Source organism: Pagrus pagrus (assembly GCF_965226575.1).
Source record: "Pagrus pagrus genome assembly, chromosome: 3".
Taxonomy (NCBI): domain Eukaryota; kingdom Metazoa; phylum Chordata; class Actinopteri; order Spariformes; family Sparidae; genus Pagrus; species Pagrus pagrus.
In genome coordinates this window covers 4,427,694-4,453,710 of record NC_140187.1, presented here as the reverse complement: position 1 = coordinate 4,453,710, position 26,017 = coordinate 4,427,694, and the positions used below count along the sequence as shown (strand labels likewise).

Genomic DNA, 26,017 nt, shown 5'->3' with positions numbered 1-26,017 from the left:
CCTATAGGCTTCACTATCTCACTTTATTTCTCTCTCGCTGTGTGCCACATATTTCTTAACCCCCCTCCCACACGCCCATGTCAGGGGAAGTTTTTCAGTCAAACCAGAAAAAGAAGAACCCGCTGAAATTTCTGGAACATGGCCTGGTTTTTTACACCCTCCGTTTGTTTATGCTCACAGTGTGTGTGCGTGCGTGTGAATTTGTGCGCATGTGCTCATTTCTGTTGAATCGTCTCGTACGTCTTCTCGGGGAAAGAAGGAGCCAGAAAATCCTCAGAAACATTCTCGGCAGAATATGCATGCTGTGTGTTTGTTCGTGTGCGTTTGCGTAGTCGACCCAGAAGAATTAAGAGAGGCCGACAGAGAGAAAGTGTTTGCTCTGCAGTTCACATCTATAATTTGTCCTCCTCCCCTGTTTTTCACCCTCCATCGCTCGCTCTTCCTCTCCTCTTCCTCACTTTACCATTCCTCTCCCGTCTCATTTACCCATTGCCGCCCTCCGTTCCTCTCCTTGTAAAAAAAACACCTATACTGGAATGTGTGTGTCTGTGACTAATCGTCTCATTTTTTTCAGTGATGCAGTGCAGTGGTAGGCTCTTGTACAAGTCACCTCAGCTAGGACTTGACTCATCAACACTACAAATGCTCTATCACAGCCAGTGATGCATGCACTTATCTGGAGAATCTCCTGCTGTGGATCCGCGGAAAGTTCTTCGACAGTATTTCACTCTAGAATCGGTGTAAAACTTGTACATGTGCTGCAGCAGATGAGTAAGTTTGCAATATAGACTGGGACATCTGCATCACTAGTCGAGTGCCAGATTACTCAGTATGTGGAGGGTAGCTATTGGACAAATCAGTCACGGGGGCTCATGATGACTTGTTGAAACTTGCTGTACTTGCAGTGTGCCGGTCTGCAACGTTCTGAAAACCTGCCAGTTTACATCAGTGCAACTTTACCAGACAGCGCATATTCCACTTCCTGTGATCATAATCACATATGAACTCCGAACAATAACCAGAGACTCAGATCAAGATATTGTCCACATTTGCCTGTTGCATGCAGATGCAGCACACAGCAGGAGATTGTCAATGTCAGACGTTGTTCATGTTGGAAACGCTCTGCATGGTTCGATCGAAGGGCGGCTCCCTAGGTGGCTACAGACCGCTCCGTAATGATGACTCTTTTGGACATTAATATCAATAGTACATGTGTACATGGTGTCCACAATAGTAAGGAAAGACTGAAAAGTAATATACAGGCAATGCACTGTAGAAAGAAAGCTGCAGCATTTTGGATCTGTCTCCAGCAGCAGCGTGAACGGGCCACATGGAAGAGCAAGAGACCGAGCGGGGAAGTATTCTGGGTAGATGTTTAGCAGAACTTTGACGATGACCTGTTTAAACACATTTTTTGCATTAGTATGTGTTACAGCTGACCTGGGAAGCGCCATCTTTGTTGACAAGTCTGCCAGCTTTGAACATCTCATTTGCATTTTAGCTTCTAATTTACCCCTTTTATAGTCTTACCAACCGATCAAAGTGCTTTACAACATTCAACAGACACATTCATAATGTAATCAAATCTTAGTAAATCTATGAGGCAGATGTGAGTGATACAACAAGGGCTAACTTAGGCAATACATTTTGTTTGTTTGGGCAAACTGACCCTTTAATGTCAGATTGTACATTTGTTTATACACACCACGTGTACTTTTCTGAATCGTACATCAGCTCAACGGTCACATTCACAAAGCGGCTGCTGAGACGTTCACTGAAAGTAAGTTTGACATGAATTAGTTCCACAGATTTTCCTTTTGTATCATGTGTAAATCTGCCTCAGGAAATGTCATGCAAATTTATCCAAGGTGTCTTGCAAACACACCCGCCTGTCACTTCGTCACTTCACTGTACGTTGCACTACATTATAATTTAGCACTTAGTGTACGATTGTACTTGTTAGACTGAGATCATTGCTTGACAGGACGAGTGAGGCTGGGGCAGGAAAACAAAAGCAAAGTAAGGGAGTGGGAGAGAGTGATGGACGGGGGAGGGAGGAGACAATCATTCGGTTACAATAAAGCCTTTACGAGAAAAAGTAAGCCTTTTGTTAGACTTTATGTAATGATTCCTTTTGAGGTTTAGGATAACAGATGAGAATGTCGACACATTTACTTTAGCAGGGAATCACACCACTGGCTTGATTTCTTTGGTTCAAATCAAAGAACAAAGAGGAGAAGAAGATATACGGCTGCTTGCTCCAGCCTCGCATTTACCTCAACAGCAGAGATAATATTTTGGGCTGCACATGAATGTCTTTGCAGATGTGTCATGGACATAGTCAGATCATCATACATACCTTTGTGGCTGCTTGGATGAGGAAAATATGGTTTGATCTTTGACTTAACAAATTAGAAATCCTCATCGGTCCAACCAAATGAAATAGCAAGTTTGACACCGTAAGTGACCCTGTAGCATCAGTTCTTGAAGCCACCCTCCATGTCAGGGCGTGTTTGGGGTGGATGGATGGGTCATACGCTCGACTTTCCCTCCTGAAAAGCAGAGTTTGCATCCTCTTTGTGACCAAGAGTAAAGAGTTGACATAATTACTTTAACGTATGTTAATGACGTGACTTACTTTAGGTGAGTTGAGTTACAGTATGTCAAATAGGATACGAAAGTTATGAGATTGGATGTTACTTTAAGCCAAAGTATGAGGGATGGGACCCAGAGCATCCGTTTTTGACTTTTCTTACAAAAAGCACCTTAAAAGTCTTTTGTTTTCCCCTAAACCTAACCAAACCGCAACCGTTTGACAATGTTAATAACAGGAGTCGGAGACAAAGACCTGACACCTGACCCGGTAACCATACAGGTTCGGATCCACATTTTCTAACGTCAATTGGGTAGGGGTTAGGTCCTGGTCTGCTTAACATTACGCATGATTCCCAAGTGGACCTGAGGAGACCCACTTGTGATGAGACAGTAATGATCATGAGAGCGCAGAAGACAAACTTGTCTTGGAGAGCACGGCAAATTAGCAACGCTAACGTACTCAATATTCTAGATCAAAAGGGCAATTAGTTGAAGTTGTCTGTATCATACTAGATGCAACCTTAGTAATAAAAGGCAGATCTAGTTTGGTCCTGGGTAGTACATTTCCAGGACTTTTTGTGTTAGGGCACCAATATCTGGAGCTGTGACCAGAACTTTATACTGTCACATAGATCAGTTACCTCTTGAGTTAGAGTAAGCTTTGTGCAACCTTAAGAAAAAGGAGGGGAGTTAATATTTTCTGCTCTTTTATTTGAAATCTCTTTTTTCCTTTCTGACAAATGACTTGAACATTTTATGATTCCTATAAAAAAGTTCTCAGTAGATTTACCAAGCGATTATACGTAATTCTCCCACATTTGCCCCTGTTGCTTCTGCTTTGCACTCATCCTTTTTTATATTTTATACTAAAAGATATAGATTGTTGTAGTTGTATAGTCTTGTTGTATTTTCTTTCCGTCAGTCAGTCAGTCAGTCAGTTTGTAAAAAGTTTGAGTGAATGTAGAGCAAAGTCAAACCAAAAAATGGGTCATGAGTCTGTTTTTTTGTGAGTTGCCAACATGACACAAGGCTGCTTTTGATGAAGCCGGTTCCCTAGGTGTCACACCAAATGCAAAGTGAATATGAAATCTGAAATATGAGATGTTCAGACTCAAAGCTAATCACAAGGTGTCCCATTGACATCAGCTGAATACCACATAAATCAGTACGCTTGTGAAGCTGCTCTCTTCTTCTTCTTCTTCAAGGTTTTTTATTATGTTCAGTTTTGGACCTGGGTTTTTTTTTTTCAAGTCAGAAGTCGGTTTTAAAGACTGCAGCTTTCAGATATCATCTTTTGAGTTTAGCTTTTTTTTCTTATCTTACATTTCCTACGCTTCAATGTGCATGTCTGTCCCGAACACTGTGTTTCTGACTTATAAATTTCTGCGTCAACTCATATGTCTCTGCATCTGATCTGTGTGTGTGTGTGTGTGCGTGTGTGTGTGTGTGCGTGTGTGTGTGTGTGTGTGTGTGTGTGTGTGTGTGTGTGTGTGTGTGTGTGTGTGTGCATGTGTGTGTGGGAGGCATGAATTGGGATTAACATTACTGCTCTAATTGCATAATTAGGAGGGGAAATGGTGGGCACAACCAGCATTAATGACAGATTTGTGTCCCATAAACATGAATTTTTTATAGAAACTGACTCATTTGGGTTTGACGATCCATGACTCATCCGGCCCGTCGACTCATCAGAATGTGTGCTGTTAATAATTTGGACCTCTAAAACATTAATGTTAAGAACACAAAACTTTTTGCTTGTTTTTCATCTTCTTACTTTGAGCCGCTGGAGACAAGAACAGTGACATGAGAAGAGCAACGTGCCCACGTCCTGCTTCTGATCTCATCTTGTTTAATGTCACAGTTTCAGATAGATCACACAGTCTTTTGAGTTTTATTCAGTTATTTTTTTTGGCACATTTTGCTCGTTTAAGCAAACTATTTCATGCCGTCAGTTGTATATAATTAGATGCTAAAATCTATGTTACATCCATGGAAATAAGCCAAACAAAGCAACCATACAGTAACTGTGATCACCCCTGAAATATTACAAGATACTTGGTTTTTAGCCTGATGTTAAGTTTTAGTCTGGACTATTAATGCTTATAATCAATATTTTTTTTCTTGAGCTCTTTGTGACAGCTCAGAAGGTAAATATGGTTCAGTGTTGTCCTGCAAGAGGTGCTTAGTTGACATAATTTGATTTTCCCCAAGCAGTTACATTTTGTTTCATGATGGAGGGCCGCAGTCCAATGAGTGATCATCAGTCCTCTTTACTTTGGGTTCACTGGCCAAAAATTGCTGTGAAAACTGACTAAAACTGAGAGGCAACAGTCAGCCTGTTCTCAATCCCAGCACACCAAATACAAAAGCTTGGCCAGTGGTCCAACACTTCAAACTATACGCAAAAGGTACTCCTCTAGTGTAGTAGTATTAAGAACGACAAAGTCTAAGAGACCTGAGTTTGAGCCTAGTGCGTAACCATCAGAGTGGACTTGTTTTTAATTTAGGTAATTTGAGTGACATAAGCTAAATAAAGTAAGTTATGTAATTGAATTTACATACTTATTGAACCAATTCACCGTTTTCTTTAGCAGCAAATGATGGATTGAGTTCCTGTGAGCTCCGGACTGTTATGGTGAAAAGGGAGCCGAGCTGGAAGGCTCCAGTCGATCTACGCTCCAACCCTCCCCTGTGGTCATGAGTTCTGATAATGACTGAAAGAATGAGGTTGTGGATGCGAGTGAGTTTCCATCGCAGGGTGGTAGGGCTCAGCCTTAGAGATACGTGGATGAGCAGTACATCTGGAGGGATCCAGAGTAGAACCGCTTCTCCTTCACACCAAACGGAGGTGGTTCAGGCATCTGAACAGGATGACTCCTGGGCGCTTCCTTCACCAGAGAGATTGTTTATCTCATCTGGCCTGGGAACGCCTCGGGATCCCCCGAGAGGAGCTGGAAAGTGTTGCTATGGAGAGGGATGTCTGGAATACCCCACTTAGCCTGCTGCCACCTCGACCTATAACCGAACGTTGATGTTCTCCTGAACCTAACCAGGTAGTTTTGAAGGTCTAAGTGGATGTTGCATACGTATTATTGCTAACTTGACTGTAGCTTAGCTGCCGTAGTTGATGAGTTGGGTGTGAGAATGGTGGCAATTTCTTAAAAGGACCTAAAAAATCCACTCAAATTCTTGGCAGTCTTTACCTCCACCATGTCATTTTTCTTCTCATACCAGGCCACCCCTCATGCATTTTCCCTCTCACATATATATTGTCCCAATTATACTCTCAGAAAGGAGCTTCCCGGTTTAACCACTCCTCTATTGATGGACAGCAAACATCATCACTGTAACAGCTGCATTGCTCAGGAACACAGCAACATTATTTCACGAGGGAAGGGGACCTTTTCATTCAATTCACACACTGCACCCTTTAAGAGGATAATACTGAAGCATGTAAATGGCTTTTTAATGTGTAGCATTATTCAGCTATCAGTGGGCTGCTCAGGTTGCGTGCGTGTCCGTGCGTGTGAATACGTGCACAAAGTTTAAGCAATGTGAAATTTGAACCGCTGTGATTAATTCACACCCCCATTTGGTGAGACTGTTTCATAACCAGTTCATGTTGAGTACCAGTGAAGCACACTCATACACACATGCACACACACTTACACACACACTGTATATATCTTGTTATGAAACTTTGAACACCCTCCTGGCATCAGAAAAAATCATCCCTTTAAACCCCTCTAAGTGAATTAATGAAAGCATGCCAAGTGTATGGAGCCTGTGTGTCTGAGAGCAGTGGGTGGGTGACTGCTTTTTTGTTTTCTCTTCTCATGTGGATCCACTAAAATAAACTAATGAGAAAAAAAATCTTTAAATACCACAAACAAAAATATAAATGCAACATTTATCTTTTCGCTTACCACTTTTTAATGACTTGAAATGAAAGGTCCAGGACTCTTGTAGCCCAGGCTTCATAAGCTGTGAAAAGGTTAAAAGAAAAAAGAGTAGAAGTTTGTTATTTAGTCTGTATGTATGTGTGAGAGTTATAGCTGGCATTTATAGGGTTAACCACGTCTCCCTGAGCAGAGAGAGAGTAGTGCGTCATGACGTCACGGCCAACCGCGTTACAGGTGCGCGCAGCACTCTGGGAGATAGTTAGGACAAGAGGAGAGACCACACCGTCTGGCTGTGTGAGGATAGCTCTGCCTGAAAAAAATATCCAGAAGTGGTTAAAACGAAGTGAAATGATCAGAATTCACTGCGAGCTGAATCTACAGAGTTTTCGGTTGATGTTTCCTGCTCGGCGGTGAGTTTAATGTGTATTTTGAGGAAAAGAGTGTCGAGTGAAAGTGGTGTTAGCTGCCGCGCTAATGTTAGCTGCTAATCGCTAATGTGATACCGCGTGTGTGTGAGCCGCTAAGGTAACAGTCCATGTGAATTTGTAATTACCTTAGCTAACAACTGAGCTAACAAATGAACTATTGGTTAACATTGTGGGGGTAATCCATATAAAATGCTGAGCTATTGTGTGTGTGTGTGTGTGTGTGTGTGTGTGTGTGTGTACCGTGAGTCGCGTGCGTGTCGCGTGCGTGTGTGTCGCGTGTGCGTGTCCGTGCGCAACGTGTGTGTGTGTGTATTGTGTGTGAGGAAGAAAAAAAAGGGAGAAACTCATCTTATTTCATCATTTTGCTTAAATAGTTGATGGTAAAAGGCTTAGTTTGAGTCATTTGTGAGGATTTTCATTTGATTTACTGGTAAAGTGAGACCTATAAGGAAAATTTAATTTAGAATAAATATTTTTTGTAAGATTATTTGAAATGTAGATATAGGTCATATTTATGTTATCTATTTTAACTAAGAATTTATGGCTTATAGTAATTTAAGTTACTGAGACAAGTGAATGTGGCCTGTTTTATAGGTCAGGTTTTTTGTGGATATGATTCGGTGAGACTTGATGTTGAAAGAGAGGACATCAGCGACACCATTAGTCGACGTTAGAGAGAGGATACCAGCAGTGGACAGCCACCAGGCGGCTTCCCAGACACCTGTTCGAGAGACGGATCCGGAGAACCAGATGGCGGGCTAGAGCAGAGGAATGAAGGACAACTAAACCTACTTTCCTTACCTGCGGTGTGGTAGGACAGTGATATACACACAGATTAAAGGGCCCCAACGAAAAAAACTGAGCTCACAGTAAAAGAAAAAAGACAATACAGACTAAATACACCAACAACGAAGGACACAATTTTTTATTTTATTTCATTTTGTGCGCGCTTTATTATTTTTCATATTCAATTGGATAATATTGTTGTCATATTGTTCAATGTTGATGACTGACAATACATTTTTGAAAACTAAATTGTTGTGTGTTCAATGTTGATGTTCCACCCTGGGCTCCATGAGCGTTTCCTTAGAATTCTGGTAACTAGTCCATACTGCGAACTGAAATTGAAACCTACTACTACTTGTGACCTTATCAGGCAAAGAGGGGTTACAGTAAAGTGGCGAGCTAGCCAGGAGCCCAGTGTAGGTGACATCAATATTGCTTTATTGCAACATGGATTTTATCCAGAGGTCTAGTGTTAAAATACCCAATGCGGTCATTATTGATGGAATAACTGAATTAGCTCAGGATGAAGAAGTGATTGACTTCCTTAAGAAGTATGGTGCCATTCAGCGCACTGTTTTGGTTGATGATGAGTCATCTGAGTTTCACAAAAACCTGATCGTCGAGTACTCCAGTGGCTCAGCTGTAGAAACTTTGCAGCCACTTTTACCATACAGACACACACTAAAAGGTGATCCAAATGTTGTGTATAATGTTGAGGCTTTAAGTAGTGTTTACACTTTCAAGCTAGGTAGCAGTGCTACTAAAACCTACCTAACAGAGTTAAAAGAGCTAGCAAAGCTAAGCGGCAAAGACTACGAGGCAGTCTTAAGAGAAATGATGATGCAGATCAGTAGTGATGTTGAAAGCATGCAATCTGCAGATGAGCCGTCACCTTTAGCACTTAGTGAGACCCCTGTGGAGTCCCCACAGCCCACCAGCCCTTTTTCAAGTCCCCCTCAGAATGGCAGTGGCGTAAACGGTGCTACGTCAGTGCCAGTTATTGATGAAAGACGAGTCCCACCCCTTTCTGTGAGTGATGTCAATCCACCAGAGGTTCAGAAAGTTGTGGTTGAACACATTGTGAGGAGGGAGGACATGGGTTCTTTCTCGTCATCTCCTGTCCGACTTCGCTCCTTTTCCGGGAAAATTCCCAGGCCAAACAGTGAAGTAGATTATGACACTTGGCGTTCGCACATTGAACTTCTCTTGAATGATCCCAGCATGTCTCCCCTTCACGTGTCTCGAAGGATCCTGGAGAGTTTGCTCTCACCTGCAGCAGATGTGGTTAAAGGCCTTTGCTCCAATTCATTGCCTTCTGCCTATCTGCAACTTCTAGATTCGGCTTTTGGTGCAGTTGAGGATGGAGAAGAGCTGTTTGCTCAATTCATGAATACTCTCCAGGATCCAGGCGAGAAGCCATCAACTTACCTGCAGCGGTTACAGCTCGCACTTAACCAGGCTGTTAAGAGGGGGGGGGTTGCACCAGGAGAAGTAGGTAAACACCTCCTCAAGCAGTTTTGTAGAGGGTGCTGGGACGCTGCTCTGCTCTCTAGTCTACAACTTGAGCAGAAGAAAAGTTTTCCACCTTCGTTCTCAGAGCTTCTGCTAATCCTACGTACTGAGGAGGACAGACAGGCAGCCAAAGCTAGTCGCATGAGGAAGCATGTAGGTTCCACAAAGCAGAGAGTTCAGCTCCAGTCGCAAAGTAGCTGTATTTTTGAGCCAACAGAGAACCCAGAGACCCAGCCCAGTGCTATTGATGATCTTAGGAAGCAGGTAGCTAGCCTCCAGAGTCAGCTAACCACCTTAATGGCTCAGAAGAAGTCTAAGGGGTTCAGTGATAGGGGTGCTACAGGGAAAACACAGAATAGAGAGTTAGCATCACACAGTGCAAAACCAGACATGTCAAAGCAACCAAGAAAGAACTATATAAACAAACCCAGACCTTGGTATTGCTTTAATTGTGGGGAGGACGGGCACATATCGACATTTTGCACCAATGACTCAAACCCGACTTTAGTGACTGAAAAAAGAAGACAGTTAGAGGAAAGACAGCGCGTGTGGGAACAACAGAACCACCCTAACTTGCCTTTAAACTAGATTCAGTCCCTGTCGTGGGGCAGACAGGGGCTGAAGAGAAGCAACCACGCTCCTCAAAGGAATGGAAAGCTCAGAAGTGTACCAATTCAGAACACTTGAGAAGAAGCCACTCTTTTAAGCTTCCTTCTGGGTTGGTCGGTACTAGAAGTACAGCTGAAGTGACTATCAATGGTAAGCAAGTTAACTGTCTACTTGATACGGGTTCACAGGTCACCACCGTTCCCCATTCGTTTTATGAGCAGCACTTAGCCGAACAAGAGATCAAACCCTTGCACGACCTCCTAGAGGTAGAGGGAGCAAACGGACAATCCGTGCCCTACCTAGGTTACATTGAAATAACTGTTGTCTTTCCACAGGCTTTACTTGGTGTTTCGATCGAGGTACCTACTCTTGCTTTGGTTGTGCCTGATGTCCGGGCCACCTCACAGTCTCTTGTGCTTATAGGTACCAATACCATGGATGTCTTGTATGACGCATATTCTGAAGGTGATTCAACCAACTATCAGCCAGCCCATTACGGCTATCAAGCTGTGATCAAGGTCCTCGAACTCAGACGCAGACAGGCTAGTGATAGCCATGGCATGGTGAAGCTACAAGGGAAAAACCCTGAGGTTGTTCCGGCTGGAAAGACTGTTGTCATCGAGGGTATTGCTATAGCTAACGACTTCCAGAATGAGAAGACTGTTGTTGTTGAGCATTCATCTTCATCTTCCTTGCCTGGCGGGTTAATAGTGAAGTCTTGCTTGGTTGACCTTCCCAACCAGCGACTCTTTAAGCTACCAGTCATTGTTAGTAATGTCTCTGAACATGATGTTGTCATCTCTGCAGGGTGTAAACTTGCAGACATCAGTACTTACCAGAGTGTCTTGTCCCAACAGCAAGTAAGTCAACAAGCCGATGCTGAGTCATCTCAGAAGTCGAACTTGCACTTCAACTTTGGGGATTCTCCGATCCCACCTGAGTGGAAGGAGCGCATTGTCCAGAAGCTTCATAGCATGCCAGAAGTGTTTGCGCAACACGACCTGGATTTTGGGCGAACAGATCAAGTGGCACATCACATTAAGCTTTCAGATGAGACTCCTTTCAAGCAGCGGCCTCGGCCAATACACCCGGCTGATGTTGAAGCTGTTCGCAAGCATATCCAAGAGCTCTTACATACTGGGGTAATTAGGGAGTCAGAGTCACCTTTTTCGTCCCCAATTGTAGTGGTTAGAAAAAAGAACGGTACCGTCCGACTCTGCATTGATTATCGCAAGCTGAACCTGCAGACGATAAAGGATGCATATGCGCTTCCCAAGCTTGAAGACACCTTCTCTGCACTTTCCGGTTCTCAGTGGTTTTCGGTTCTTGATTTAAAGTCTGGTTATTACCAGATTGAAGTTGAAGAGAGAGACAAATCTAAGACAGCATTTGTATGCCCTCTTGGGTTTTGGGAATTTAACAGGATGCCTCAGGGCGTGACTAACGCACCAAGTACCTTTCAAAGGTTGATGGAAAGATGCATGGGTGACATGCATTTGAGGGAAGTCTTGGTTTTCCTAGACGACCTGATTGTCTTCTCAAAGACCTTGGAGGAGCATGAAGTCCGACTTATGAAGGTTCTTGGTCGTCTTAAAGAGTTTGGTCTAAAACTCTCACCCGAGAAGTGTTCTTTTTTTCAGACATCAGTCAGGTATCTCGGACATGTCGTCTCTAGGAATGGGGTTGAGACTGACCCAGAGAAAATCGCTTCTCTTAAAACTTGGCCGGTCCCTCGGAATCTGCGAGAATTGAGGTCATTCTTGGGGTTTGCTGGGTACTATAGGAGGTTTGTGAAGGGGTACTCTAACATCGTGAAGCCCCTGCACGGCCTAACTTCTGGGTACCCACCTCCGCGTAAGAGATCCAACTTGAAACACCCAACTGATCAGACTTACCATGACCCGAAGGAACCCTTTGGAGGTCGGTGGACACCTGCTTGTCAGCAGGCATTCGAGCAGGTCATTGAAGCACTTACCACCGCTCCTGTATTGGGCTTTGCCGATCCTCAAAAGCCGTATATGCTTCACACTGATGCCAGCACCAGCGGCCTGGGTGCCGTTCTTTATCAAGAACAGGAAGGTCAGCTCCGCGTCATAGCTTATGCGAGCAGAGGGCTATCGCGGAGTGAGAGCCGATATCCAGCCCACAAGCTGGAATTTTTGGCACTTAAGTGGTCAGTTGCTGAAAAATTCTGTGACTATCTTTATGGGAATCACTTCTCTGTGGTTACTGACAGTAACCCATTGACATATATTTTGACCACTGCGAAACTCGATGCAACGAGTTATAGATGGCTTGCGACATTGTCTACCTTTTCATTCAAACTTGTGTACAGACCTGGAAAACAAAACACCGATGCCGATGGACTGTCGCGCAGACCCCATGGTGAACTATTGGACGATTCCAAGTCGCAGAAAGAGAGGGAGCGAATTTGTCAGTTCACTCGCGACCATCTCTCTGACCCGGACAATATCGATGCAGTCGACCAAGCTGTTGTTCAAGCTATTTGTGAGAGGCAGTTTGTCTTCAGTGACAACCTTGATGTCCACGGTGGTGCTACTTTGGTTGAGACTCTTACCACCTCCACAAGAGCTGTACCTAATAGCTATGGGGAAGAGGATCAGTCTGGAGGGTTTCCGGTCATCCCTCACTTAACTGAGGTCGAGTTAGCTAGCAAACAAAGGGCAGATCAGTGTTTGAGACATGTCATTCACCAACTTGAGTGCGGGGAGAAGCCACCCCCCACACTGCGGAGCGAGCTCCCAGAACTTCCACTCTTGTTGAGAGAGCTACAGCGTCTTGAGCTCCTCAATAATGTGCTTTACCGAAGACGACAGGTCGGCTCTCAGACTGTTTATCAGCTGGTCTTACCAGCTGAGCTCCGTGACATGGTCTTGACGAGCTTACATGATCACATGGGACACATGGGTGCTGATCGTACCCTAGATCTTGTCAGAACGAGGTTCTTTTGGCCCAAGATGGCTTTAGATGTTGAAAAGAAGGTGAAAACCTGTGGCAGATGTGTGCGCCGAAAGGCACAGCCAGAAAAAGCGGCACCGTTAGTCAATATCAACACTACGAGGCCTCTTGAGTTGCTTTGCATGGATTTCCTTTCTTTGGAACCCGACAGCAGTGGAACGAAGGACATCCTTGTCATCACAGATCACTTTACCAAGTTCGCGGTTGCCATTCCAACGCCCAACCAGAAGGCCCGAACTGTGGCGAAGTGTCTGTGGGACAATTTCATTGTACATTATGGGTTCCCAGAAAGACTTCATAGTGATCAGGGACCCGATTTCGAGTCCCGCATGATCAAAGAACTTTGTCAAGTAGCCAGCATACATAAGGTAAGGACAACTCCGTACCACCCTCGTGGAAACCCTGTCGAGCGATTTAATCGCACCTTATTGGACATGCTAGGTACCTTGAAGAATCAAGAGAAGTCTCGGTGGCGTGAGTTTGTAAAACCCTTAGTCCATGCGTACAATTGTACACGGAACGAGGTGACGGGGTTCACGCCATACGAGCTCATGTTCGGCCGCCAGCCTCGCTTACCAGTTGACCTCGCTTTTGGTTTGCCTGTGCAGGGTGGTGAGCACATGTCACACTCTCAGTATGTTCAGACTCTCAAGTCTCGTCTTCAGGAAAGCTATAAAATGGCAACAGCAAATGCTGCAAAAACAGCAAACCGAAACAAAACAAGGTATGACAGGCGTGTAACAGCTTCGGATTTGGATGTTGGAGACCGTGTGCTCATCAGAAATGTTCGCTTACGCGGAAAGCACAAAATTTCTGATAAATGGGAAGCAACTGTTCATGTTGTGGTTAGTAGAGCTGGAACACTCCCAGTGTACACGGTCAAGCCTGAGAACCGTGAGGGTCCTTTAAGAACATTACATAGGGACTTACTACTTCCGTGTGGATATTTACCAACAGAGGACAGACATCTCGTCCCACAGTCCGGGAAGCGTAGGCCGTCAACTCGTGCAAACCCTTTCCCAGATGAAACAACCGCCTCGGACGAGGAGGAAGATGAGATCATCCCGATCTATTGGTTCAGGGATCCTTCAAGTGTTCAGGTCCCAACTTTTCAGAGCACAGCTCAGTTTGGTCCAGGGGTGTCCCCTGAGCAAGACACACAGCGTCTGATACTTCCACTTGATCATCTTGTTGAGAGTTCTCCAAGTGTTCAGCATGTTGATTACTTACCTGAAGTTGACAAACAGCCTTTTAGGCTTGACTGTACTGCAGACGTTCCTCTGATACTTGATCAGCCAGACAGTCAGCCAAGTGACATTGACCATCCAACTACTGACATAGCCGCAACAGCTGAACCAATGGGTACTACTGAAAATGACTGTACTGACGCACAGCGTGACAAACCTTTAGGTGTTCCAGATGACGCTGGTGACAATGAGACAATAGGTACATGTACATCTGAAACACGTGAGCATGAACAGGTTAGCTCCGTCAGACGTTCAGTTCGGGCTAGGGACCAACCTAACCGACTTACGTACACAGAACTGGGTAGTCCATTGTTAGCTATGATGCAGTCATTCCTTCGTGGCTTATCCACAGTTGTTGACACTGCTTTGAACGAGAATTCTGTGTCTTCCCAGGTAGTAACCACTCAGCCTTTGCCATGTCCCGGGACGGGCATGAGCTCAGGGGGGGAGAGTGTAGCCCAGGCTTCATAAGCTGTGAAAAGGTTAAAAGAAAAAAGAGTAGAAGTTTGTTATTTAGTCTGTATGTATGTGTGAGAGTTATAGCTGGCATTTATAGGGTTAACCACGTCTCCCTGAGCAGAGAGAGAGTAGTGCGTCATGACGTCACGGCCAACCGCGTTACAGGTGCGCGCAGCACTCTGGGAGATAGTTAGGACAAGAGGAGAGACCACACCGTCTGGCTGTGTGAGGATAGCTCTGCCTGAAAAAAATATCCAGAAGTGGTTAAAACGAAGTGAAATGATCAGAATTCACTGCGAGCTGAATCTACAGAGTTTTCGGTTGATGTTTCCTGCTCGGCGGTGAGTTTAATGTGTATTTTGAGGAAAAGAGTGTCGAGTGAAAGTGGTGTTAGCTGCCGCGCTAATGTTAGCTGCTAATCGCTAATGTGATACCGCGTGTGTGTGAGCCGCTAAGGTAACAGTCCATGTGAATTTGTAATTACCTTAGCTAACAACTGAGCTAACAAATGAACTATTGGTTAACATTGTGGGGGTAATCCATATAAAATGCTGAGCTATTGTGTGTGTGTGTGTGTGTGTGTGTGTGTGTGTGTGTGTGTGTGTGTACCGTGAGTCGCGTGCGTGTCGCGTGCGTGTGTGTCGCGTGTGCGTGTCCGTGCGCAACGTGTGTGTGTGTGTATTGTGTGTGAGGAAGAAAAAAAAGGGAGAAACTCATCTTATTTCATCATTTTGCTTAAATAGTTGATGGTAAAAGGCTTAGTTTGAGTCATTTGTGAGGATTTTCATTTGATTTACTGGTAAAGTGAGACCTATAAGGAAAATTTAATTTAGAATAAATATTTTTTGTAAGATTATTTGAAATGTAGATATAGGTCATATTTATGTTATCTATTTTAACTAAGAATTTATGGCTTATAGTAATTTAAGTTACTGAGACAAGTGAATGTGGCCTGTTTTATAGGTCAGGTTTTTTGTGGATATGATTCGGTGAGACTTGATGTTGAAAGAGAGGACATCAGCGACACCATTAGTCGACGTTAGAGAGAGGATACCAGCAGTGGACAGCCACCAGGCGGCTTCCCAGACACCTGTTCGAGAGACGGATCCGGAGAACCAGATGGCGGGCTAGAGCAGAGGAATGAAGGACAACTAAACCTACTTTCCTTACCTGCGGTGTGGTAGGACAGTGATATACACACAGATTAAAGGGCCCCAACGAAAAAAACTGAGCTCACAGTAAAAGAAAAAAGACAATACAGACTAAATACACCAACAACGAAGGACACAATTTTTTATTTTATTTCATTTTGTGCGCGCTTTATTATTTTTCATATTCAATTGGATAATATTGTTGTCATATTGTTCAATGTTGATGACTGACAATACATTTTTGAAAACTAAATTGTTGTGTGTTCAATGTTGATGTTCCACCCTGGGCTCCATGAGCGTTTCCTTAGAATTCTGGTAACTAGTCCATACTGCGAACTGAAATTGAAACCTACTACTACTTGTGACCTTATCAGGCAAAGAGGGGTTACACTCTGTTCACGGATTTCTTTATAACCATGTTAGTGAGCTCTTCTCCTTTATCAAGATGATCCATCCAGCTGACAGGTGTGGCAAAACAATATGCTGATTAAACAGTATGATTATTGCACACTCAAAATTGTGCAGTTTTATTTTGAAAAAAGACTCTCTGTAGACACTGAGATCTGGATTTTACATATCTGGGGTTACAGATATGGATTAGTGACCATCATCCGCCTCAGGCATAGAGTTGATCAGGTTCTTGATTGTGGCCTGTCCAATGTTGGTCCACTCCTCTTCAATGGCTGTGTGAAGTTGCTGGATATTGGCAACACCCTGTTGAACACGCCGGTCAAGAGCATCCCAAACATGTTCAACTGGAGATGTGCAAGGACTGGGTTTCTCTAAGTGCTGTATCGTAGGCAACTGGACTTGTTTTATTTCCTTGAAGACGTTTCACCTGTCATCCAAGAGGCTTCTTCAGTTCTAACTACCTGGAGGGGAGTTGCAGGCTTTTAACCTCTGCGTGGGTGTGTGAATATGCACAGAATATGCATATTACCTTGACCTGGATGACTGAGAACCTTCATCAACGAGGACTGGGTTGTTTTCAGCTTCCAGGAATAGTGTACAGATCCTTGCAACGTGGGGCTGTGCATTAACATGTTGCAACAGAGAAAACTGGGCGGAAATCTTGAAGGGAAATCTTCTCCTCTGTGCCAGATGCCATTGTAGGTGAGCATTTACCCACTCAAATCAGTAAGGACAGCGATGTGCAGTCACAGCCGACTCGCTGGAATAAATGTTAGCTAAGTGTTTTTTCTTTATTTTGCTACTTTACGTTTGTTTCGGTTGAATTGTGCTTATAGGTGCAAAAACCACTTGGTTAGGCTCAGGAAAACATCATGGTTTGGCTTAGAATAGCCCACCTGTTTTGGTCACCATGAAAACGGCAGGAAATATCCCCAGGTCTCCGGTTTTGTCGCCACTAGATTGGCTGGAGATTGTCCACTTTCCTGTGATAAAAAAAGCCAGCATTAGTTGTCACAAAATCTCTCCTCAGACTCAAGCTAAGGTCGCCCACATGGCAGCCTTGTGGTTTGTAATAATGGCAGCACCATGCCAAAACCTACCGTTGCATCAGCCGTCCTCAAGTGGCCGTCCTCAGGCCATCTCGCAGGTGAGGGGGCCGGATGTGAAGGCTGAGGCAGGCGTAGTTACACTTAGTTACATGACCAAGTAAGTAGCCAGACACTGTTCTCATGGAGTTGTTTAGTGGTGAAACAATTCTACATGATGTAGAAGTTGCAGCATATTTCAGTAGAAGCTCTCATTCCTCTCAAGTTGTGTTAGGAAGGAATTATACAAAATATAGCCTACAAAGCAAAATCAAACAGTACATGAAATCCTTTCCCAGGATGCCTCTGCTGTGGTAGAGTTTAATTTCCTCTTAATGCACTGCAGTAGTCAGAAAGAAACAACTGGTTTTGGGTCTTGGAATCCGCTGACAAAGCCAAATGCTGAATTGAGTCTATTTCTGTCTCTCTGACTCCTGCAGACTCTATAATACTTTGAAAGTTGTTACACTGTGAGCTGAGGACAGTCGTTTTACCGCTCAGGATGTCTGACAGTCTGCAGCTGACCTCCTTTTCAAACTTCGAGTTCAGTTTCACTCAAGTTATTGTCGAGAGATTTCTTTCAGGTCGGTTCGTAGAGACGTCAACTGCTGACATGATACTGTAAAGGCAAAATAACGGAAGGATAAAAGAGATTCATCGGTTCATTTTTCTATAAACACTTATCTTACTCAGGTTCCTTCTAAAGTCGAGCCATGTTCATGTCATATGGGATTTAACATTGAGACACACGACTACTTCTGCAAGAGAACCGAGTTGTCTGCTTACTGAATCTTTTTCATCTCCATCATCCATATATATTATAGAGAGATATCGACTTCTTCATGGTTAAAAGGAAACAGACCTCGACTACTGGTAGGGTCCAAAGTCATAGTGTAGATGATGCGCCCAAACCTCCACACAGACCTTCTTCCTATGAAGTTGTAGGACTCTAACACAATGCCAGTTTCACGTTTGCTTGTGTGGACGGTCATTATTTTTTTCATGACCATAAGAGGTTTCTTGACAGAATGGTGGGAATGTTAAAACATCCAAACAAACATTACATATAGTTTGGTTCATGGTGAGGACGGCACCAGCAGCCTCCTCCATCCACCTGACCATCTAACTTGTCATAACTCAGTGGTTCCTAACACGTGGCTCTGATCTTGACATGAATCTAAGGGGTCGCCGATGGATATCTGGGGCGGGAGATAATGAAAATCAAAGCTACATAAAATTACAATCTCTTCTTGACTTCTCTCTCTCTCATCTTGATGTCCTTTAATTAATGCTGAACGCCCACAGATGATAACATCCACTAAAGTGCAACCCTGGGCTCGTGAAACTCAGAACCCATAATAATCTTCATGGGGGGACTTTTAATTTCCTGCCAGCAATCAATTTTGTCAGGTGTCACACTTTTTCAAAGGATGAAAACTTCACTGCGGGATCGCTCCGCCTGTATTGGATCGTCTTGGGTCAGTGATTAAAAAGCATGTCCTAAACCCCCGAGTGAGTTTTCATTATAGCTTCCTGAAGTTCATACTGTCAGCTCTGCAGTGTGTGTGTGTGTGTGTGTGTGTGTGTGTGTGTGTGTGCGCGTGTGCGAGTGAGCAACTGCAAAACGCTGAGTGTGTGTAATAGATGGCATGACTATGTGTCATTTTGTGTGTTTGAGGGAGCTAAGGAGAAGTGTCAACAGTGTGTTGTACCAACTACTTGCTTAAACAGTCTGAGTGCATGTGTGTGTGTGTGTGTGTGGGTGTGTGTGTGTGTGTGTGTGTGAGAGACCTCCCCTCCAGAGGAGATCATGAGTTTATTATGGAGAAACACGAAACAGAGATTAAAGTTCAGATGAGAGGAGAAGGGATAGAAGAGAGAAAAGAGAGAGAAGAGGAAGGGTGAAGAGGGAAGGGGAGGATGGATGTGTTGGGGGTTAAGGGGACAGGTGGAGCAGGAGGGATGGAGGGAGGACAGGAAAGACGAGGCACTGTTGGGATAAACGAAAGAAGGAATACAGGGAAGAGGGAAAGAGGGGAGGAAATGAAGGAAAGCAGGAGGGAGGGGCACAGGATTGATTGAAGGAGTTAGCCGTGGTTGCTGTTGTGGAAAGAGGCAAACTGTGCGTGTGCATGACACAATGAAAAAGTGTGTGCGTGCACGAGCGAGAGAGATAATGAAGCATAGAACTGCAGAGACACAAAAAAAACTAGCACCATGCTGAGTCTTTTTTAAAAAATGTTGTTTTATTTCTTCCCTCTGCCTTTCCTCTGGATGTACCGGCACGGAGTTTCGAAGGTTTGATGTAGGAGGTGGTGGAGAGGGGAGGTGGTGGTGGTGGTGGGTACATGGAAAGAGAGAGAGAGAGAGAGAGAGAGGGGAGGGGGGGAGCACATGTGCTGCCTCTCCCATTCTCCCTCTCCTCCCTTTTCCCTCAGTGTCTCACTTCTCTCGTCGCTTCGTTCGCCGGATTGTCTGTGAGCTGAAGAGGAGGGAGGTAAAGAGAGGGAGAGGAGCAGAAGACACAGAGGCTGAGGCGTCCGTGGGTCTAAACCTGTGCAATTAACCGCTGCATTGGAGAAAAGGGAGGAAAATACTGAAGGTGAGGAAAGAAGACCAGACTGAGGAGAGGAAGACGAGAGGAGGAAGAGGAAGGATTTTTGGGAAAAAAACACAGAGAGAGTCAAGAGAGAAGAGAGGGAGAAGGGAAGCAAGTGAACGCAGAGTCGTGAAAGTTGTCAGAATTCCCCAAAAAGACGAAGAAGAAAGACGAAGAGTGAGACTAAGAAGGAGTGATAAAGAAGAAAGAGAAAAGCAGGGAGGTAAGAAAAGGAGAGAAAGAAGGTCTGCCAAATATCTCCTGCTGATAGCTGGAGCTGATAGTGAACCTCGGTCAGCCGTCAATCATCCAGGATGGACAAAGTGGAGCGAGTGATGAAGATGGTGAAGAGGATGTCACCGAGGAAGAAGAGGAGAGAAGGAGGAGGAGGAAGAGGGGGAGGACCAGGGGAGCTGGAGAGCCCGGACACCCTGTGTGACGAACTCTGCCGCTTCAGCCTCTGCATCAGCGGTGAGAGGTCGCCCCGCCACGTGTGTGTGTTTGTGTGTTTGTGTGTGTGTGTTGATGAATGATACCATCGCAGTGGACGGGTTTGTGAAGATATGACTTCTGAGAGGCACAAAGAGTGTTCCTGACATACATCATTGCCTTAATGAACTTACAGACAGTACGGTTAGAGTGTGAATCTGTTGTTTAAGGATATGTTCCTTGTTTTAAGTCTTTATTCTCATCTGCTTTTGTCCTTTGGGATGCTTTGATTGGATGGGACTGCAGCATTGTTTAGTTTGCTTTGCAGACAGCAGTGTGTGTGTGTGTGTGTGTGTGTGTGTGCATGTGTGTGTGTGTGTGTGTGTGTGTGAGGGTGTGTGTGTTTTCTTTGTGCACATAAACAGAGAAAACAACGCAAGTACTTTCGAGTGTATATTTCAAGCATGTATTTAATATTTCTGTAGTGTTGGTTTTTGCCGGATGATCAAATGACTCCAAACCTTCCTCGTGTTTTCTTTACAGCAGATCTCACTAACGTTAATAATGAAGATTCAGTGGTTTGAATGACCAACATTTACGGCAGCAAAGACATTAATGGTCTGAATCAGATCAGGTCAGATTTCTTTGAAATCAGTCAGTTGCTACAAATGACATGGCGATTTTTTCAGAATAAAACAATGACGATTGCAGCTTTACATTAAAAAATGGACACAGACACAGAAATGAAGAACAGATGCAGTTGGTGTTTATTTACGGTTCATTATGGAGGCTAATCTTGCCTTTTGTCTTTTGTTACTTTTGTTGGGCTGTTGAAATGGTTTTACAAAGTGTTCCTGAACCCATGTATGCATGTCCTTTATGTGATAGTGTTTTCACTAAGTGTTGAACGATTGAGCCTTTTGAGGATGCCCCTTATCATTCCCAATCACGATACTACCACCTGTAACCAGTGAACCTGTTTACCTGTGAATGATCCAAACTGGTGTTTTTGAAGCGTTTCAAAACTTTCCCCGTCTTTTGTTGCTCCTCCCCCAACTTGTTTGAAGCGTGTTGCTGGCATCAAATTCAGATTAAGCATATATTTATAAAAATCAATGAAGTTCATGAAGTAAAACTCTCAGTATATTGGTTTTGTCACTGTTTCAATTGCGTATGAGTCATAAAGGATTGTCACATTCTGTTTAATTCATGTTCATGTGTCCCAACCTTTCAGAATCCGGGTTGCAGACATTATTGACCCACATACTGTAGGCTAAAATGTAGCTCCAAATAAATAGCTTCACTAAAATGGCTAAAACAGCATTTTCTTTTTGATTTCCACAACCTTTGTGTTCCTGACTAATTGGACTTTGTTCCATTGATTTTAACTTCCGCCCTTCTTTGTGTGATGAGATTTCTGATGAACAATTGGCCATGGTTCGGATATTTATCATCACTGACTGGACATTTTTTGAAGGCAAACACATGCCTTATCTACCGCCGTGACTACTGCACCATAACTGAGCATTAGTTACAGCATTAGTAATGGCAATTTTGGCCCTGAAGTTTCTTTCTCAGAAGTCTTGTATGTTAATGTAATACATAGGAGACTGGAGGAAAGTGGCGCTGCTGAGATCTCCTTTCCTGCAGTGACAGAAAGTTTGATATTCTCCCTGTGACGCTGTGTTGTTGTCCGTCTGCCCAGTGTTTTCTGCATTTCCCGTTCAGCCTGCTTAATTAGTTAGTGCCACCATTTAATTAGCTCTGAGCTGGTTAGTGGTGATGCTACAGCTTGTGAGGTACCTCATGTTCTTCAAAGACTTTTGGAAAAAGTGCTACGCGGAGAGCTCCGAGTTTTTTTGTGTGCGGTTTATTTTTTAACCTGCTTTGATCGTACACAAACAGCTCAGCGAGGAGAGCGAGGGGGCGAGTGTTGGAGAGGATGTATAGAGGATGGGAGTATACAGTAAATGCGCCTGTGTGTGTGTGTGCCTACTTTCCTCTCCCCCTCCCATATATCCTTTCATCAAACAATCTTTCTAATCACTCAGCAGAAACAGCAGCAGCCAGACTTCAAACAGCATCAGGCAGCCATCAGAGAACCAAACATTACACTGCAGGCGGGGAAAGGTCACTTTGTAAACAAGAGGGAATGCGAGCATATCAAGGCGAAAACCCCCCAACATTCCCCTCTGTTCCAGCACAATAGATGATTTCGTTCCTCTCGCATGACACGTCCTATTTGCCGGGTGCTTTTATCTGGTGCATCCTTACTACAACAACAGATCAGAAATGTTTAGTATTCCTGGTGCGAGTACAGGAAGGGTTAGACCAGCGGATTCCTGTCTCTCATCTTAATGCTGGTTGTCAACAATCTAACCAATCTGTTGATGAAGGGTCTCAGTCGTCCAGGTCATGGTAATTCGAAGTGCTGTATCGTAGGCAGCTGGACTTGTTACAGTTTCTTGAAGATGTTTCACCTCTCGTCCAAGAGGCTGCTTCAGTTCAGAACTGAAGAGGCCTCTATGTGAACTGATAAAAGGTGTTATATCAGTTCAGAACTGAAGAAGCCTCTTGGACGAGAGGTGAGACGTCCTCAAGATACTGAAACAAGTCGGGTCGCCCACGATACAGCACTTAGAATATAACCAATCACCTTCTCTCTGATATGTTGGCAATGACAACGCATCCTCGAACCTTTACGACTGAGTAGATCGAGTGGCAATGACTCCCACAACACCATAAGTCTGTTAAGCACCAGCAGGCCTAGAAAAAGATCATTTAGATGTATTTTCTCATCTTCAATCTGCATTCCACCTGTGTGATCCTTATTCCGCAAAATTATGGAGGTTTTCATAAATGTTGCCAGGAAATGAGATTGGCAAACATTTTGAAATCTGCTGGGAGTCATAGCCACGCCACGGAGGCACTAAAGGCCTCATGGGGCATGAAGAAGAGGAAAAACAATTACTCCTCTTCTGCTGCACCTCGCATAACAAATGTCAAGGGGCAACAAGTCGGCCATGAAAGTTATATTCTGCTTCTACATAAGTAAGTTGTTATATTGCCTCCATTTTCTGGCTAATTTTTGTTTCAACTGTGGTGCTGCTCCATTTCAACTGCACACAGCACAGTCGGGTTAGAGCCGATCTTAGACCATTTTATGCAGGTAGACTTGATTGTGGGACTCATACGTATTTTTTTTTTTCATGAATTGGTCTTGAATCGGAATACAACAGGTATGAAAGCACCTGCGTTGATTGTAGTTGCACCACTCTCAGAACCCATTTGCTCTGATCAGTTTTTCTTCTGGGGGCTATGGGCCATTGTTTTGGGGCTTCTGGTGTAGTCGGCAGATATCTGAGAAACAGTCTTCCTCTTCAGTGCATCGGTCATTGTTTACAGTCCAATTAGCGACATGAGACGTGGTGTTTTAGGTCCAGACGGAATTTCGGTTCATCTCTATAAACCGATATCTTTATACAAATGGAGATAAATTCAAACAAAGTTAATCAAAACCTAAATGGTGGTCAGACGATTGCCTGATGATCTGTTCCACGATTGCATTTTGGCCAAATCATCTGTGGGCAACCACAAGTCCGCTCAAATACGATTGGTCAATACTACTGACAACAAAATCTTTTCCCTTACACATTCAGCAACCATATGAATGCATCTGTTTATAGAGGAAATGGTTTCACTCCACAGTTTTAGCCATTAAACGCAGGTTATTCTTTGAGAGGCTTCTCGGCTTTGACAGCATTGAAACATGAACTTTTAATACACCCAAGTTGCTTCAAAGCATTTGCCAATCCGCAGTTGAAAAAGTGTCTGTCAGCCTTTCCAAGTCCTGTTAATCAAAGACACACACCTTTGACAGCACATTTAATCTTCCTTGTTAACTGCAGGTCTTATGGCACTGTTCCTCCTCAACTAAGTGCAGTAACTGACAGATGGTGATAGACTCGCTACAGTACACCGAGAGGAGAGGAGCTCTTGGAACAATGGATGTGTGTGTGTGTGTGTGCACATCTGTGTGTAAGTGTTGAGAGTGTGTTAGGTGGAGGAATAAAAGGGGGAATTACTAGTTAGAATGAAATAGGGGAAAGTTATGGATTTGCTGGTAAAATAAGAACCTTGCCTCGAGAGCGGGCCAGACCATTCATCTGTCTCGGAGCATGATTTTCTCTTGGAAATAAAACTACCAACCTGCTAAATTTGAATGAGCATAGTGATGTGCCCTGCAGCAAAATATTCAAATTCACCTCAGGTGGATTTCTTGTAAGCAGGCACAGGTAAGAAGTGAGCTGCACATTGCAATCAGAGGGGAAAATAAGCACAATAAGTCAGTCCGTAGGGCTGACACATGCACAGAAGGCAATTTGCTCAAGTGCAGCAGCATGATGTTCAGTAGGTGCAAACATCTCAGCCCAACACTTTAAATTTGATGAAAACTATTCATGCATTTTGGTCATTTAAAAAAAAAAAAGAACCTTCATGACATGATGTATATAAAGTGAGTTAATTTAAAAACAGCCTGGAGTAAATGTTGGCTGTTAACGCCGCTGCTGTTTCGTGACCTGACAGGAGCTAGAGGGGGCGTCGGTGGGAAAACGAGCCAGTCGCCGCAGTTCAAGACTACATTTCATCATTTTATAGTGTGAAACCACTTCGTTATGTTTTTTTAAAGGGACCACGGTTTTTCAACATTTTCAAATATGACACCGTTTGATATTTTAAATGAGACTTTGTGTTTGTGGCATTAAAACACAGATAATTTTGACGAGACGTTGGCTCATCTCCTGCCGTGTTCGTAACAAACCAAAGTAGGTATTTTAAGCCAAAACATGATTTTTTCCCTAACCCTAACCAACTGCCTGACCCTAACCAGACCATGAGCACAGATTGAGCACACATTGAAAATTGAACTTAAAGAAATGTAAAGTTTCAACCATGGTTTGCAGAAACATACATTTCTATACTAGTTTGCTATTAATCAAAAATAGATGACAAATGAAACTAATTGTACCGTGCTGTGTTGGTCCAGCTTACATAGGTTGTATGTAAAAAATGCAACCAATTACAATAATGAAGAAGGCTGTGGTGTGTGTCTGTGAGAGACTGTGAACATGCTGTATAAGCCACTGGTGCTGTACCCTTCCACACTCGGTTTGTGCTTGGTGTGTTCTGGTACCTAAATATACCCCAGAGCTGCTGAGCCTCTGCATTATTTCCCAGAGAGCCAATTTTCATCTCAAATCTGCATCTTAATTGTGCCTCACACTCACTGAAATTATCAGCTCCACAGTGAAACTCCAGCTGAAACGCCGCAGCAGCCGTCAGATAATGCAAACGAGATGTGTGATAGAGGTGGGAAATTACCATCAGCTGGCAGCTAAATTCTGCTCCGACAGCCAAACTTTCACCTTGAGTGGAGCTGTAGATAAACAAAACCCCACGGCACATTTCAGAGTTCAGGCGTGTTCAGGGATGCTGCAGGAGGGCTTTTAACTGGCACCCTGTGACCTTTTCATTTAACCTGCAGCAGATCAAAAACACCAGAGCAGTAAACGGTAAAATATGGACGCTTTTTAAGGATTAAAATTTGATTTTGTCCGGCTGAATGACAAGTGCGATAATTTATCCCCCAAGCTTTTCCAAGTGGTATTAGTGTTGGCGCCACTGTCGCAAAGACAACCAGATTACCAACAACTCAGGAGGCATGAGTTTATTTATTCATTTAGTTTATAATGGAGACATGAAAGCAGACAGAAATGGTGCCAGCCTGACTGGATCATTAGTCAGCTTCTGCTTTCTAAGGAGAT

The 26,017-nt window shown here is 43.9% G+C and overlaps 1 protein-coding gene across 6 annotated transcripts in view; it reads left to right on the top strand.

Annotated features, from left to right (window-relative positions):
• LOC311254208 (glutamate receptor-interacting protein 2-like) overlaps positions 1 to 26,017 on the top strand; it is a 280,081-nt gene that overhangs the window by 92,694 nt on the left and 161,370 nt on the right. For 4 of the 6 annotated variants that reach the window (XM_084347842.1, XM_084347843.1, XM_084347841.1 and 1 more), the window contains exon 1: positions 20,043 to 20,234. The exons of the other annotated variants lie outside the window; for them this stretch is intronic. In XM_084347842.1, coding sequence (XP_084203968.1) covers positions 20,078 to 20,234 — 157 coding nt within the window. In that variant the 5' untranslated portion in view covers positions 20,043 to 20,077. Of the gene's footprint in view, positions 1 to 20,042; positions 20,235 to 26,017 lie in introns of those variants that run through there. 6 annotated transcript variants of the gene reach the window in all.